The sequence below is a fragment of the Octodon degus genome, unplaced genomic scaffold (assembly GCF_000260255.1).
Source record: "Octodon degus isolate 3935 unplaced genomic scaffold, OctDeg1.0 scaffold00039, whole genome shotgun sequence".
In the NCBI taxonomy this organism is placed as follows: domain Eukaryota; kingdom Metazoa; phylum Chordata; class Mammalia; order Rodentia; family Octodontidae; genus Octodon; species Octodon degus.
This window is the reverse complement of record NW_004524615.1, coordinates 769,760-782,653: the sequence shown is the minus strand read 5'-3', so window position 1 is coordinate 782,653 and position 12,894 is coordinate 769,760. Positions and strand designations below refer to the sequence as shown.

Here is a 12,894-nt window from a genome sequence, read left to right as displayed (position 1 = left end):
GCCATGCTTAAACTCAGTCTCAGGCAAAGTCTGGGCAGGAGCAAAATGCAGACAACTTCTCTGCCAAGTCAAAACACAAATGATCTGGAGTCCAACAACCAATGCTGTCTTTTTTCCCAGCAGAAACCTCCCCAGCCTGGTCTTTACAGGCCAGCTTTCTATCAACCTTCTGGTCTTCTGAGCTCTGACCAGAATCTCCCATACAGAACAGCCGAAGCTGTTCCAGCGCTTCGTGTGTAGACGACATCTCTGAATCTTTCTTATCTCTTCCCATGAGCCAGTCCCAAAAGCTTGTAATCCACATGATCAGGTTTAGCCACAGCAACGACCCCACTCTCGGTACCAAATTCTGTCTTAGTTACTCTTCTCTCGTTGCTGGGACAAATACCTGATACTCAAAATGAAGGAAGGAAAGGTTTATTTAGCTCACAGTTACTGGAGGTTTCAGTCCATACTCAGCTGGGTCCAACGCAGAGCAGCACAGAGCAGAGCAACCTTTCATGGCGGCGGCAAAGAGCAAGAGCACAAGGAAGGGGTAGCAGCAGCTCAAGCAGCTGGCTTCTCTTCCCTCCTTACATTGTAATGCAAATTACCTGCCCCAGGGTAGGGGAAGTACTCACACCTATGGGTACTTCTCAGTACTTACCCAGCTATGGGTAATCCCAGCAGTACTAAAACCCATAATCCCAGCCTTGGATCACACGTAATTCCGGTGGATCATGAGTTAACACAAACTCTAGAAGTCCTCACCCCATGACTGCATGAGGCTTTGGGGGGACAACTAGACACAAACCATAACACTGACCCCTTGTCTGGGCAGACAGCACCCTCGAGCTGAGGAGGGCCGAGCTGGGAGGGGTCACTCAGCCTAGGGCAGTTGGCCAACACCAGGGTGCTGGTGTCTCCAGACAGTGGCCTCCAGCAGTGACAAGTCCCAGGGCCTCATGCTCAGAATGGCCTCAGTGAGCGCATGAGCCCCTCAGTCAGGTGTGTGCGCCCTAGGAAGCGCAAGGCGTGGCCTCAGCACACGCGCCATGCAGAATGGCCGGTAGCAACAGCAGCTGGCAAACGTGGGGCTCTCTTGGCCCAGCTGTTCTGCTTTGAGGCATTTCCCCCCAAGAGCTGACGACAACATATTCCAGGGACCACACACACCTGTGCCTACAGCTGCCAGCTCACTGCCAGCTCCAGCTGGAAGCAGCCTGTCTGTCCATCGGCTGATGGATGGATTGAGGTGCTTACACAATGGAGCTCTATGCTGCCACAAGGGAAGATTGAGTTGAGGTGTTCGCTGGAGGCACCTGGAGACCAAACGGTTAGGTGATGTAAATCAGACACAGGAGCTTAGATACCCAGGGTTCCTCCCACTTGAGAAGCTCATAGTGTACTTGAAGAGCAAAATGAACGGTAGATGACAGGAAGCAGGGATAGACCTTTTGCAAGCGGAAGGGGACCGGGAGGTGAGGAGGTATAAACAGAGGAGGCTGTGTGTGTGTAGAGCAGGCTCACTGTGAGAACTGTGGTTGCCCTGGTGGCTGGCAGAAGGCCCTCTGGCACTTGCCAGCTCACTGATACGTACGTGGGTCGGAAGCACTGTGCAGCAGCCATGGCTGTTAATAGGCACGTGGTGCAGTGAGACCGAGTGTGGCCAGAGGACACCAAGGGCAGGCCGGCCACAGGTGGCTGGGCTGCTTGCCGGGCCTGCACGGTGTGGGCTGCCGGACAGTGAGGGAGTCGTCTCCACTGAGGGGCGCCGAGCTCTGTCACATCTAAAATAGCAAAAGCACCTCGGTCTGGTGCCTCAACCCAGATGCCTCCTGTCCAGTCACCATCTGTCCCCAGAGCAGCAAAACAGCTCCCCTGAGAACCACCTTAAACTAATCCAGGTTTAATAATTCATGGAGTGGCATCAAGTAACAGCCCAGCCCCCGCAGCCCTGTTCTGCTACATCTGCCTGACACCCACAAAGCACAGGCTGAGTTTTACCTCAAACTTACAGCTGGAATGGCTGGAATGACCGGGGCAGGGCAGGAGAAACAGAGAAGCCACGCAGAAGTCGGAGATAAGTGCGGTGTGTGGGAGGCGGGCCCTCAGGTCCCCTCTCATCCGGGCAGTGGCCTGACTCCACATGCTGACCTCACAGTGGGCTCAGGAGGGTGGGGAGGACAACATATTTGGAACCCAAACAGCGTCAGTTTTCCTGTCTCCTTGGAGGTGGAGCTGTGCACTCTAACAGCTGCGTGTCAGCCCCTCTGCTGAGGGTCCTCATGCGTCGCCCAGCCACCTGGGGGCCCCTCACTGTGACCTGGTGGGATACGCAACTTGCACATTATACAGACAAGGAAACTGAGGCATAGAGACAATAAGCAAGGTGAGGGAGGACAGTTGGTGTAAACCTAGGTCCACTCCAGCCTGAAGCCCTGGCCAGTGCCCTGCCCACTCTTCTGCACCTGCTCTGCTGACAAGGCTTCATTCCCCCAGGTCATAATGCTGAGCTCAGTGCCAGAACTGCACGGCTACATTGACAAGTCACAGCTGACCGAGGACCTTGGGGGGACCCTGGACTACTGCCACTCCCGCTGGCTGTGCCACCGCACAGTGAGTGCGACCCTGCGTGCTGTGGGCTGTGTCCTCGCGGATCAGCAGTTAGCCCAGCAGGCTGCTTCTGTCCTGACTTGGCCTCCTCCAGACGCGAGGTCCCAGCAGCTCCCACCCTTTCAATGAGGAGATGGTCTCAGTAGACCTTAGTCATCTCAAGGAACGAACATGAGTAATAAGTTCGGGAGTGGTTTGCTTAGGCTTGGAGGAGAGAAAGGGAAAACACACAACAGTGTGTTGTGGTTGTGGTGTGCGCTTAGCAAGGTGGGAGCGAGACAGCCATCTGGAGGGCCTGCCTGGTAGGTCTGGGGCCCCTGGCCGGGTCACTCAAGAGGCCCATGGCCCAGCCACTCCCTTCCCCAAGGCAGTCACAGCTGGTGTCGGCTTTCAGGAGGCCGTTGCGCTTGTGTGACAGGTGACCAGGGTGCTCCCCCTTGCAGGCAATCGAAAGCTTTGCGCTCATGGTGAAGCAGACGGCCCAGATGCTGCAGTCCTTTGGGACCGAGCTGGCGGAGACTGAACTGCCCAATGACGTCTCGTCCACCAGCTCGGTGTTGAGCATGCACACAGAGAAGAAGGACAAAGCCAAGGTACGTGTGATTCTCAGGGGCTTCGGTGAGCGCGGCTCCTCCGCCCCACATGCCAGCTTTCTAGGTGCCCAGGTAACCTGGTAAACCATGGCCCAGTGTCATGGCCCTTCTGCTGGCAGAGTCAAAGCTAGGCGGTCAGGGGCTGCCCTCCCTGAGGGTGCTCAGTGGCTGGACAGCTAAGGAGGCCGGAGCCCCAGCCCACCCCTCACCTACTGCAGGGAAGATACAATGACCTGCAGCCTCTGGCTCCTTTCTGGGGTTAACTTGCTGCCACCTGAGCCCTGGCAGCCTTGTCCCTGCTGCCACTGGGGGGTATGACCAGCAGGACATCCCTAGGATTCTGCCCTGGCCAGATAGTCACACCCAGGTCAGCCTTCGCCCTGTAGAGAGACCACATGGAAGAGACGGGGGTAGGAAGCCTGGTTTCTGGTTACATCTTTACCTTACCCCCACTCCCTGCAACCCTAGCTCTGCCCTGGTGCAAAGGGTGAGTTGCCGACACAGGTGGAGTGTGGCATAGGCACACGGAGGGGATGGCTTTGTGCCACCGTGCACGATGGCCCGCGGTCTGAGCACATGCCCAAGTGGGCCGCGGTGCGAGGCTGCATTGTATTCACAGGAGGATCTGCGGCTGGCGCTCCAGGAGGGGCAGGGCATCCTCCAGAGCCTCCAGGACCCGCCAGCTGAGGGCTCGGTGCAGGGTGTGAACCAGGACCAGCTGGACAGCCAGACCACTGTGCAGAGGTGCCTCCCACACCAGCCCAGTCCCCAGCGCACCAAGACTCTGTTTCCCCATCTGTCAAGCAGTCAGAAAGGCCTGCCAGCTGTTGGCTGGAGCATGCAGTGCAGGCCCCTGCCCCCACCCTGAGTCAGAGTTGGAGAAGCCCCTGTGGCCCCCGCCCCTGCAGCTGCAGGTGCCACGGGGCTGAGCCCTGCTTGGGAGAACCCCTTCCCTGTGAGGTGCAGAGGGGCTCCCCACTCTGCTGACCTGCCCCCGACCTCGACAGCCCGGACTCTGGATCAGGACCACGGCCCTCACCTGCACCTGCTCTCTTTGCAGACTCCTGGCCCAGCTGCACGAGACCGAAGCTGCCTTTGATGAGTTCTGGGCCAAGCACCAGGAGAAATTGCAGCAGTGCCTACGCCTACGCCACTTCGAGCAGGGCTTCCGCGAGGTGAGGCGAGGGGCTGGCCCTCAGCGGGCGCGGGAAGGCGGGGCCTTGGCGCCAGGGGCGGGGCCTGCACAGGCTCCATCTCCGCGCTCGCTCGGCACCTGCAGAAAATGATGCTTGTGGCTTGCTTCCGTGTGAACCGCAGAGGCCTCTTCAGACCAGGTGGCGTTTTTGAAGTGTTTTATTTAGAGATAGCTCATCATAGGTCCAGGGCAGCTGTGAAAAGTAGTGCACAGGGGCTCTGCGCCCTCCCCAGGGCCGCACAAAGGTAGCAAGGCACGTGACCACACGCTCAGGCCTGCAAGCCCGCCCCTGGCAGGCCGTGGCTACTCTGCGCATGGAGGGGGGTCGTGGAGCGGCTCTCCGCGTGGCTCCTGGGGCTCTCCTAGGCTTGCGTGTGGGTGTTTTCTTCGTGCGGCAGATCCTTGCTCCCAGGGACACCCTGAATCCCTCCCTTGGGGACTGGGCGTACTTAGGTTGTGCTTTGAGCGTCGGTGTGCCGCCTGAGTGACATCAAGCGCGCACGCGCGCGCGCACACACATGCCCAAGTGACCAGCCCCATACGCTGTCAAGCTTTTGGTGTGGTCTTTGTGTTGATTCATGCTCCCATCTGGCGGGTGTGTTCTGGTTCTCCTGACCCCGTCAGCACTGCCTCGGGCACCAAGCCCTGAGCACGGGCCTGGGGACAAGCTACGCCAGCCAACTTCTGCGCAGGCGGTGTCCTCCGACTCCCACCCATCCTGCTGTCCGCAGCGGGCTGCTGGCCAGCACAGTCGCTGCGTCACGCTGCGCAGACCCATCGGCCTTGCCGTTCTGGAGTCGGTGTCTGGGCCGTGCATTCTGCATAGCATTAAGGGTACGTTAGGGCAGGGGAGATGGCTCAGTGGAATAAGCGCTTCCCTGGCAAGCACAAGGGCCTGAGTTCAAACCCCGGTTCCGCTGAAATAAGAGTACGTTAGGACTTCAGGCTGCATTTTATTTTGGCGTATTTTCATTCCATTTTTTCCCCTTGCTGTTTTCTTTTTCCTGCCTTTCTGTGGTTAAACATTTTCCAAAACTTACTTTTCACTAAACCTTAGTGTTTTTTGGATTCACCTCTTGGTGCAGGTTTTTTAAGGATTGCTCTGGATGTCCTGTCGTAACTTATTTTATGCCCTATTACGTCATCATGATATTAGGGTAACACATAGTCCAGAGTCCAGAGGGAGGTGAGCTTCCCATAGCCACCCACCTGCCCCGCGAGTGGCCGGGTTACCGTCGGTACGCTCCTGCCTGCACTCAGAACCACACCAGCACCCCAGCTTGCTTCTACCATCACAGCCTAGAAAACCCAGGGCAGCGAGTCTGAGCCCTGTGCCGCCTGCCTGGGTCAGGCATGGACAAGAGTCTCATCCTAGCCCTCAAACCCAGGCTGCCAGAACCACAACCCCACAGTAGCCGACATCTGTATGCGCTCACTCTCAGGCAATGTCTAATAAGAAAACAAAAGCTGTCCTATCTAAAGGGATAAGCTGTCATGGTTTTTAAAATTGTGAAGCTAAGTACACACCTGTAATCCCAGCACTCTGGGAAGCTGAGGCAGGAGGACTGAAAGTTCAAGGCCAGCCTGGGCAATTTAGCCACTTAGCAAGACTGTCTCAAAATTTAAAAAAAAAAAAAAAAAGACTCTATGAAACCCTGTCTTTTTGCCAATGCCATACAAACAAGATATTTGGGGTAGTCTGAGCTGGAAGGGAAGCCGCCTCAGAACTCCCCACCCAAGCCAATACCTGGTGGGGTGTTGCACCACACCCCTACACAGCCTGCTGTTGGACCTTTGGCTTCCAGGTGTCCCTGTGAGTGGGTAGCAGGCCCAGGGTCCAGCGGTCCTCAGTGGCAGGGGCCACTCTTAGGCTGGCTGTGGCCCTGGCCCTGTCCAGCCCAGGCTTGCCACTGCTGTTCCTGGCATGGCTTTCCAGCTGGCCTCCTCTGTTCCAGGTCAAAGCCGCCTTGGACATGGTGTCCCAGAAGATAGCAACCTTCACAGATGTTGGAAACAGCCTGGCACATGTGGAGCACCTGCTGAAGGACCTGGCCAGCTTTGAGGAGAAGTCCAGCGTGAGGAGGGGCACAGCAGGGGGACTCCAGCCCCACACCCACCGAGGCCTCAGGCACACAGACTGCCCTTGAGCAAGCCTCTGTTGCAGGGCTGTAGCTATCTGCTGCTTCTTCCCTGTCCAGTGATGTGTCCTCAGGCCGGGTGGCTCCTGTTGCCTCCAGACCCCCAGGAACCCTGGCCCTAGAGTAGTTTTGGGGTGAGGGACATTCAGCTGACCACAGTTGGAAACAGCGCTGATGTCTTCCCCACACCCCGGGTCCAACAGCCCGAAGGATCAGGTCCCTCTACCAAGGACACCCAAGCTCCCTTTCCTGTGTCCGCAGATGGCTGTGGACAGGGCCCGCGCCCTGGCGCTGGAGGGTGAGGGGCTCATTGACAACAAGCACTACGCCGTGGACTCCATCCGCCCCAAGTGTGAGGAGCTGCGGCACCTCTGTGACCAGTTCTCCTTGGAGGTCAGCAGGAGGCGGGGCCTGCTCAGCAAGGCCCTGGAGCTGCACAGCCTTCTGGAGACGGTAGGTGGCCCCTCTGCCTAGGCACCCATGGACAAATCTAGGGGCAGTTCTGTTGCTGGGCTGCAGTGACCACTGAGCAGGAAGTGGCCTCCTCCCTTCCCTGTGTTCCTCTTTCTGTCCACCTGGAGGGTCCAGTCCTGACGGGCTCTTCTGCCTCTGAGGATTCATCACCACAGTAGTGATTTCTGCCAGGGGACCAGAGGCCTAGCATCCTGGTTTGTCCCTTGTCCCCCTCTGCCACTCAGAAGAATCCAACCCTGCTGCACCCCAGGGAGCGCCCTGGATTTGGGGCAGAGACCTGAAGGATAAGCCAGTACTTTAGATTTCTCCTGAAAACGTGTCAGGGCAGATGGTGTGAGACGTGCAGGGGAGGAGGGGGCAGAGCCCTGTGAAGGGCGCCTGAGGCGCAGGCTCTGACCCAGGGCTCTGCTTCTAGTCTATGAGGTGGTGCGATGAGGGCGTCTACCTGCTGGCCTCGCAGCCTGTGGACAAGTGCCAGTCCCAGGATGGCGCTGAGGCGGCTCTGCAGGAGATTGAGAGGTTCCTGGAGACTGGTGGGGAGCACAAGATCCAGGAGCTCAACAAAATCTACAAGGAATATGAATCCATCCTCAACCCAGACCTCATGGTAATGCCAGCTGGGGCTCCCGGCAGCCTGGGCGCTCTGGACAGTGGGGCGTCACTCACTGGCAGAGGCTGTCCTGGGGGCCCATCACACCCCAGTGCCTCTCGACACTGAACTGAAACAGGGCTCTTTTCACCCCCCACCCCTGTGACCCCAGGGAGACGTTTGGCCCACCTGAGACCACTGCCCTAAGACCCTGAGGCCACCACCCTCCTGGCCCAGCCCCTCCACTGTGGCCCAGAGCTGCACAGCACGGGATGTGGGAACCCAGGCAGCAGAGCTGCGTGCTGTGGCACCTCCTGCGCAGGCCAGCGCGCTCTCTGCGTCTGGGTTCGATGCAGTGTGGGGCTCACAGCGGTGTCCTTCCAGGAGCATGTGCAGAAAGTCTTCCAGAAGCAGGAGAGTATGCAGGAGATGTTCCACCGCAGGCAGGCGAGCCTCAAGAAGCTGGCAGCCAAGCAGACCCGGCCTGTGCAGCCAGTGGCACCCAGGCCAGAAGTGCTCACGAAGTCACCCTGCCCATCCCCAGGTGTGTGCAGCAGCCCTGGCCAGTGAGCTGGGTGACTGCGGTGGGCACCACATAGGCAGTGTCCCCCTGCGTGCCTACCTCCTCCTTGTCCAGTCCCCGCACAGCCAACAGCCGGCAGTGTGTGCCCAGAGCCGGTGCAGCCCATGCCGGGGTCAACAGGACTTGGGTCACCCTGTGCCTCGGCTATGGCCACTCTTGTGCTGGGCAAAGACAGAGTTGCGTCCTGTCCCCCGAGACGTGCTGTGTTCCTAGGCCATTTTCTCACCCCTGTCCCCACCCACCAAGCTCCATGCTGCAGCTGTAGCATCCTCTCTCAGCCTGGCCTGCTCAGGCCTTCCTGGCTGCCCACCATGACCAACCCATGTCCTGCCTGACCCCCACACCTACCAGGGCTCCACAGCCCCCCTTTTCTAGCCCTGCTCCCTGTGCCCCTGCCAGGCCAGGCCACCGCACATTTTTGAAGTTCCTGTCCCTTACCCCAGAACACTTCCTGTCTTTTCCTCGATGGGTTTCCTTCCCAGAACTCAAGGCTCAGTAGGCTTGGGAATGTCAGCGTGCACCTTGACTTTTGGCAAATGACACTCGCAAGTGCTGAGAGCCTTCAGCACCTGGGACAGGGGAGGTCGCTCCTCTGCCTGCCCAGTCCCACCCCCATGTTCCTGCCACCCTGAAGGCAGGGGCTCCCACCAGCCGATGCCCAGAGATCCCCACCCTCCCTGTCCCTGGCATCTCTCACCTCCTCTACATGGCTGCTTCCTTTCCTCTCTTCTCTGGGCCTTCTGTATCTCTGTCAGAGAGCTGAGAAAAGCTCATGTCTCCAGCTCATGCAGAACTAACACCCTTCCCACCTTCCTCCAAACTAGGTGCCTGGCGTGGACCTGAGAACTCGGGCTCTGAGGGCAGCGCACTGCGGCGGGGACCATACCGCAGGGCCAAGGTGAGGTCGCCTGCTGCCATGACCTCACAGGCCTCAGCTTCACTGCCCCTCTTCCTGTGCCCTCTCTGGGGGCTCCTCAAGACTGCCGGACTCCAGAGAGACATCTCCTTGGGACTGTCCCCGAGGGGTGATGTCTCATCTCTGTCTCTCGTGCTGCAGCTCCAGATTGGAGTTGACGTGCCAATGCGCTCTTCTCCCACAGAGTGAAGCGAGCGAGAGCCGGCAGGGCCGCGGCAGCTCCACGGGGGACGAGGAGGAGAGTCTGGCCGTTCTGCGCAGGTGAGCACCAACCCAGTCACGCTGGAGCGCCCACCCTGATCCGGGCTGAGGCCCTGGGGTCCTGGGCAGCTGGGTGCCTCTGCGAGCCGCGGGGCGCCTCCACCCTGTGTGCGGAACTGGGACAGATGTGGGCAGGGGCACACTCCAGTGCAAGCACAGATCCACTGGGCTGGAGTGACCGGCCACACTGCTGAGTCCTAATGGGCCCTGGTCACCTCTCCCACGGAGACTGACCTCCTTACAAAGGCAGACCTGGCCATGTTCAGAGATGCCCCAGACTCCATCCACTCCTGTTTGGCTGCTGAGACCCTGCCTGTCTGCCCACCTCTGGCTGAGCCACTCCCGCCTCCACCCTCAGTTCTCTTTTGGCCATTATCCCCTTACTGTTCATGTCATTCAGGTGCTCTCAGGGTTAGTGTCCACTTTTCCACCTCTTGAAAGCTTGTGGGCAGCAAGTGAGCAAAGCCATGGGGTGGTCTTGGGAACACAACTGGACCAGTGTGGACACCAGGATGTGGGCAGCTGACACCTCCCATTCCAGATGGTCTTACGTGACTCTTGAACCCAGCCACAGGGCGCAGCTCTAGGCCCAGATTTGGGCCAGGCCAGCGTGGGTCTAGGCAGAGCCACAGGACACATGATCTCCCACCTCCCTAGGGCACTGCCTGCTACTGTCATTCTCACAAGCCACCACCATCAGTCAGGGCCACCGAGGGCCAGAACTGCCACTCCAAGCCCACGTGTGGCCAGCGCGTTGTGGGGGCAGTGCTCCTGCTCACTCCCTGTCTGGCCCTTCTGCTCACTAGGAGCCCAGGTCCACCACCCAGGTGTGCTGAAGAGTAGCTGCCATCTTGCTCAGTCCCACACAGCCCAGGGCAGGCCACGCTGAGGTGCAGCGGCACAGGAGGTGGACAGGGAAGGAGGCTTCAGGACACAGGTTTCAGGGACAGCAGCCAGAGCCTAGGTCTCCACATCATCTGGACAGAAGGGACCTGGGATGGACCTGTGCATAGGGCAGCCTAGTCCTGGGCTCCCCCTGGCACCATGCTTTTGCTGTCTGTCCCGCACACGGCTCCAGCAAACACCTGGACCCCAGGCATTTTACGGTCATTGCTCTGAAGCTGGGGTGGAGAAGTGCATCTGGCTTCGGTGTACACCAGGGGTGCCCAGCAGCCATGGTGCTGTCCCCTGAGGCTGGGATATGGAGTAGATCTGTGGTTAGGCGGGTGGGTCCCATCAGGCGCTGACCAGGAGGAGGCAGACACTGGAGAAGCTTCTAAACAGAACACAGGCTGTGGTTCACAGCCTCCAGCTGACCGGTACTGGTCCTGAGGGAGCCCTAGGCTACCACCGCACACCCCTTCCCGAGCAGGGTGAGACCCTCAAGGCATGTGTGTTAGACAAACCAAGCCAGAGTCTCAGGCCAGGAGCCCCAGGGGTTCCTGGTGGGTGTGACTGGAGGAAGCAGCTCCTCGTGGAGGGCCCAGGGAGCTGGGGACTGGCTGGGCTGCACCCAGAAGGCGCAGGAGGTGGCCAGCTGGGGCTGTGAGGCCCATGGAGGGCATACATGCTGGGCAGGTCCTTGACTCTGGCCCTCTGGGACCCCAGACTTGCACCCAGCTGGCTCTCCCCATCTCTACCCCACCCCAGGCACGTGATGAACGAGCTGCTGGACACAGAACGGGCCTACGTGGAGGAGCTGCTCTGCGTCCTGGAGGTGAGGCTGAGGAGTGCAGGTCTTGCTGGCCTTGCCCACCCTGGCATGGTGTCAAGCTGCTGCTTAGAGATGAGTGTCCATGTGCCCAGAAGGCATGTGGACTGCCAACTGGGGGGAATTTAGCTGTCCCTCACAGGCCAGGGGTGGGGCACCCCTAAGGGAGACCTGTGTGAGGTGGGGCTTCTGCAGCCACAGCGCTGCCCACTCCCAGCCAACTTGTGCCTGGCAGGGAGTCTGGGCAGAGAAGCCAGCACAGCACAGCCACATGGGTGGAAAGTCCCAGAGCTATCCTGGGTGGGCGGCCGAAGGGCCTTGCGTGCCACACCCTTAGGGTGACCAGTGGCTGGTGGCCACCACCCAAGGATCATTCATGCCAGTGCCTGGGCGAGACCCATACCCTTCTGCTGGATAAAAGATCACAAGGAAAGTGGGTAGCCTCCACCCGCCCCCGTGCGGCAAGCGTTTATGGCTCTGTCACCATACCGTGGTGCCCAGTCACAGAGCTGGTCCTGAGTAAACAGGAGTGGACTTGCTCAGAAGGGTGAGACTGACGGTGCCTCAGGCCCCAGTACCCAAGACTACAGTTCTGTGGCAGCTGCTCAGTGGCCTCCCCTTGCCTGGTCCTCACATCTCAGCTGTGGGTGGGAACCCCCAGCCGACTGCTCCCCTATCCCACAGGGCTATGCTGCCGAGATGGACAACCCCCTGATGGCCCACCTCATCTCCACGGGCCTGCACAGCAAGAAGGGTGTGCTGTTTGGGAACATGGAGGAGATCTACCACTTCCACAACAGGTGGGGCTTGGGCACCTCACAACTGGATCTCACTGTCGCGAGCCGGTGCCACTGCCCCAGTTCTGCTTGGGGGTTGGGGGGCGATGGACAAGAACTCAGTGCCACAGATGCATGGCAGGTGCCAGGAATGCCCACGTGGCTCTTGGCCTTGGTGACACTGCCTGTGTGCCCAAGTCCTAGACTCAAGGTGCTGGGAAGCAGGAGCAGCAGGCCCATCTGTCCTTTCTGTCCTCCAAGGGACACCTTTAGCGTCTCAGGGCCCCAGGGTCTCACTGCCTGGCCAGCTCTGCTCCCCAACCAGCCCGCTCTTGGCAGGGACAGCAGGCCAGGTGCTCCTTCCCTGTGTTCCTGAAGAGCTGGAGGCTCTTTCAGCAGACCCAGTGTAGCTGGCCTGGGTACCGATTCTTAGCCCCTCTTTGCTATTTATTGCCTCCCAAGGATTTGCGGTAGCTGGTGGGGGCGGAAGTGGGTGGGTGGGGAGCAAGGACAGGGTGGCCTGCCCCAGAGTGGCAGGAGCAGAGAGGTGGATGCCTGTGCACACCACTGACCCCAGAGTTGTCCCTGCCCACAGAATGTGCAGGACACTCTAGCATGCTAAGCCTCCCTTCCTGGGACAGATGCCAGTCAGAATGTGAGAGGCCATCCAGACCTGGGCCCTGGGCTTATGCTGCCCCTCAGAGGGGCTCCTGTCTCATCTGTCTTTGTCTTTCTCCATCTGTGTCTCAATGCCAAGGCAACTTCAACTCCAGTGTGATTGCAACACCCCAAATAGGGAAACAGCTGGGCTGCTCATACAGTGTGTGGTGTCCAAGTCACACGTGGGGTGCAGGGCCCTTGGTCATCAGGCGGGCAGTGTCACCCAGTCTCCGACTGCTCGGAGCAGGCACGCAGGTCCCCTGGACAATAGTGTCCTTGGGTGCCAGTGGTTTTCTGTAGCTCAGCGCAAACTTCTCCCTGTAGGATCTTCCTGCGGGAGCTGGAGAGCTGCATGGACTGCCCCGAGCTGGTGGGACGCTGCTTCCTGGAGCGGGTACGTTCC

General features: G+C 59.3%; 1 protein-coding gene across 17 annotated transcripts in view; it reads left to right on the top strand.

Annotated features, from left to right (window-relative positions):
- The window catches only part of Mcf2l (MCF.2 cell line derived transforming sequence like), a 94,483-nt gene that overhangs the window by 70,063 nt on the left and 11,526 nt on the right, over positions 1–12,894 (top strand). For all 17 annotated transcript variants that reach the window (XM_023715144.1, XM_023715139.1, XM_023715145.1 and 14 more), the window contains 13 exons: positions 2,482–2,598; positions 3,039–3,188; positions 3,808–3,932; positions 4,249–4,363; positions 6,339–6,458; positions 6,783–6,974; positions 7,411–7,602; positions 7,969–8,128; positions 8,992–9,065; positions 9,268–9,344; positions 10,995–11,061; positions 11,740–11,855; positions 12,816–12,885. In XM_023715144.1, the coding sequence (XP_023570912.1) occupies positions 2,482–2,598; positions 3,039–3,188; positions 3,808–3,932; positions 4,249–4,363; positions 6,339–6,458; positions 6,783–6,974; positions 7,411–7,602; positions 7,969–8,128; positions 8,992–9,065; positions 9,268–9,344; positions 10,995–11,061; positions 11,740–11,855; positions 12,816–12,885 (1,575 nt within the window). The remainder of the gene's footprint in view (positions 1–2,481; positions 2,599–3,038; positions 3,189–3,807; positions 3,933–4,248; positions 4,364–6,338; positions 6,459–6,782; positions 6,975–7,410; positions 7,603–7,968; positions 8,129–8,991; positions 9,066–9,267; positions 9,345–10,994; positions 11,062–11,739; positions 11,856–12,815; positions 12,886–12,894) is intronic.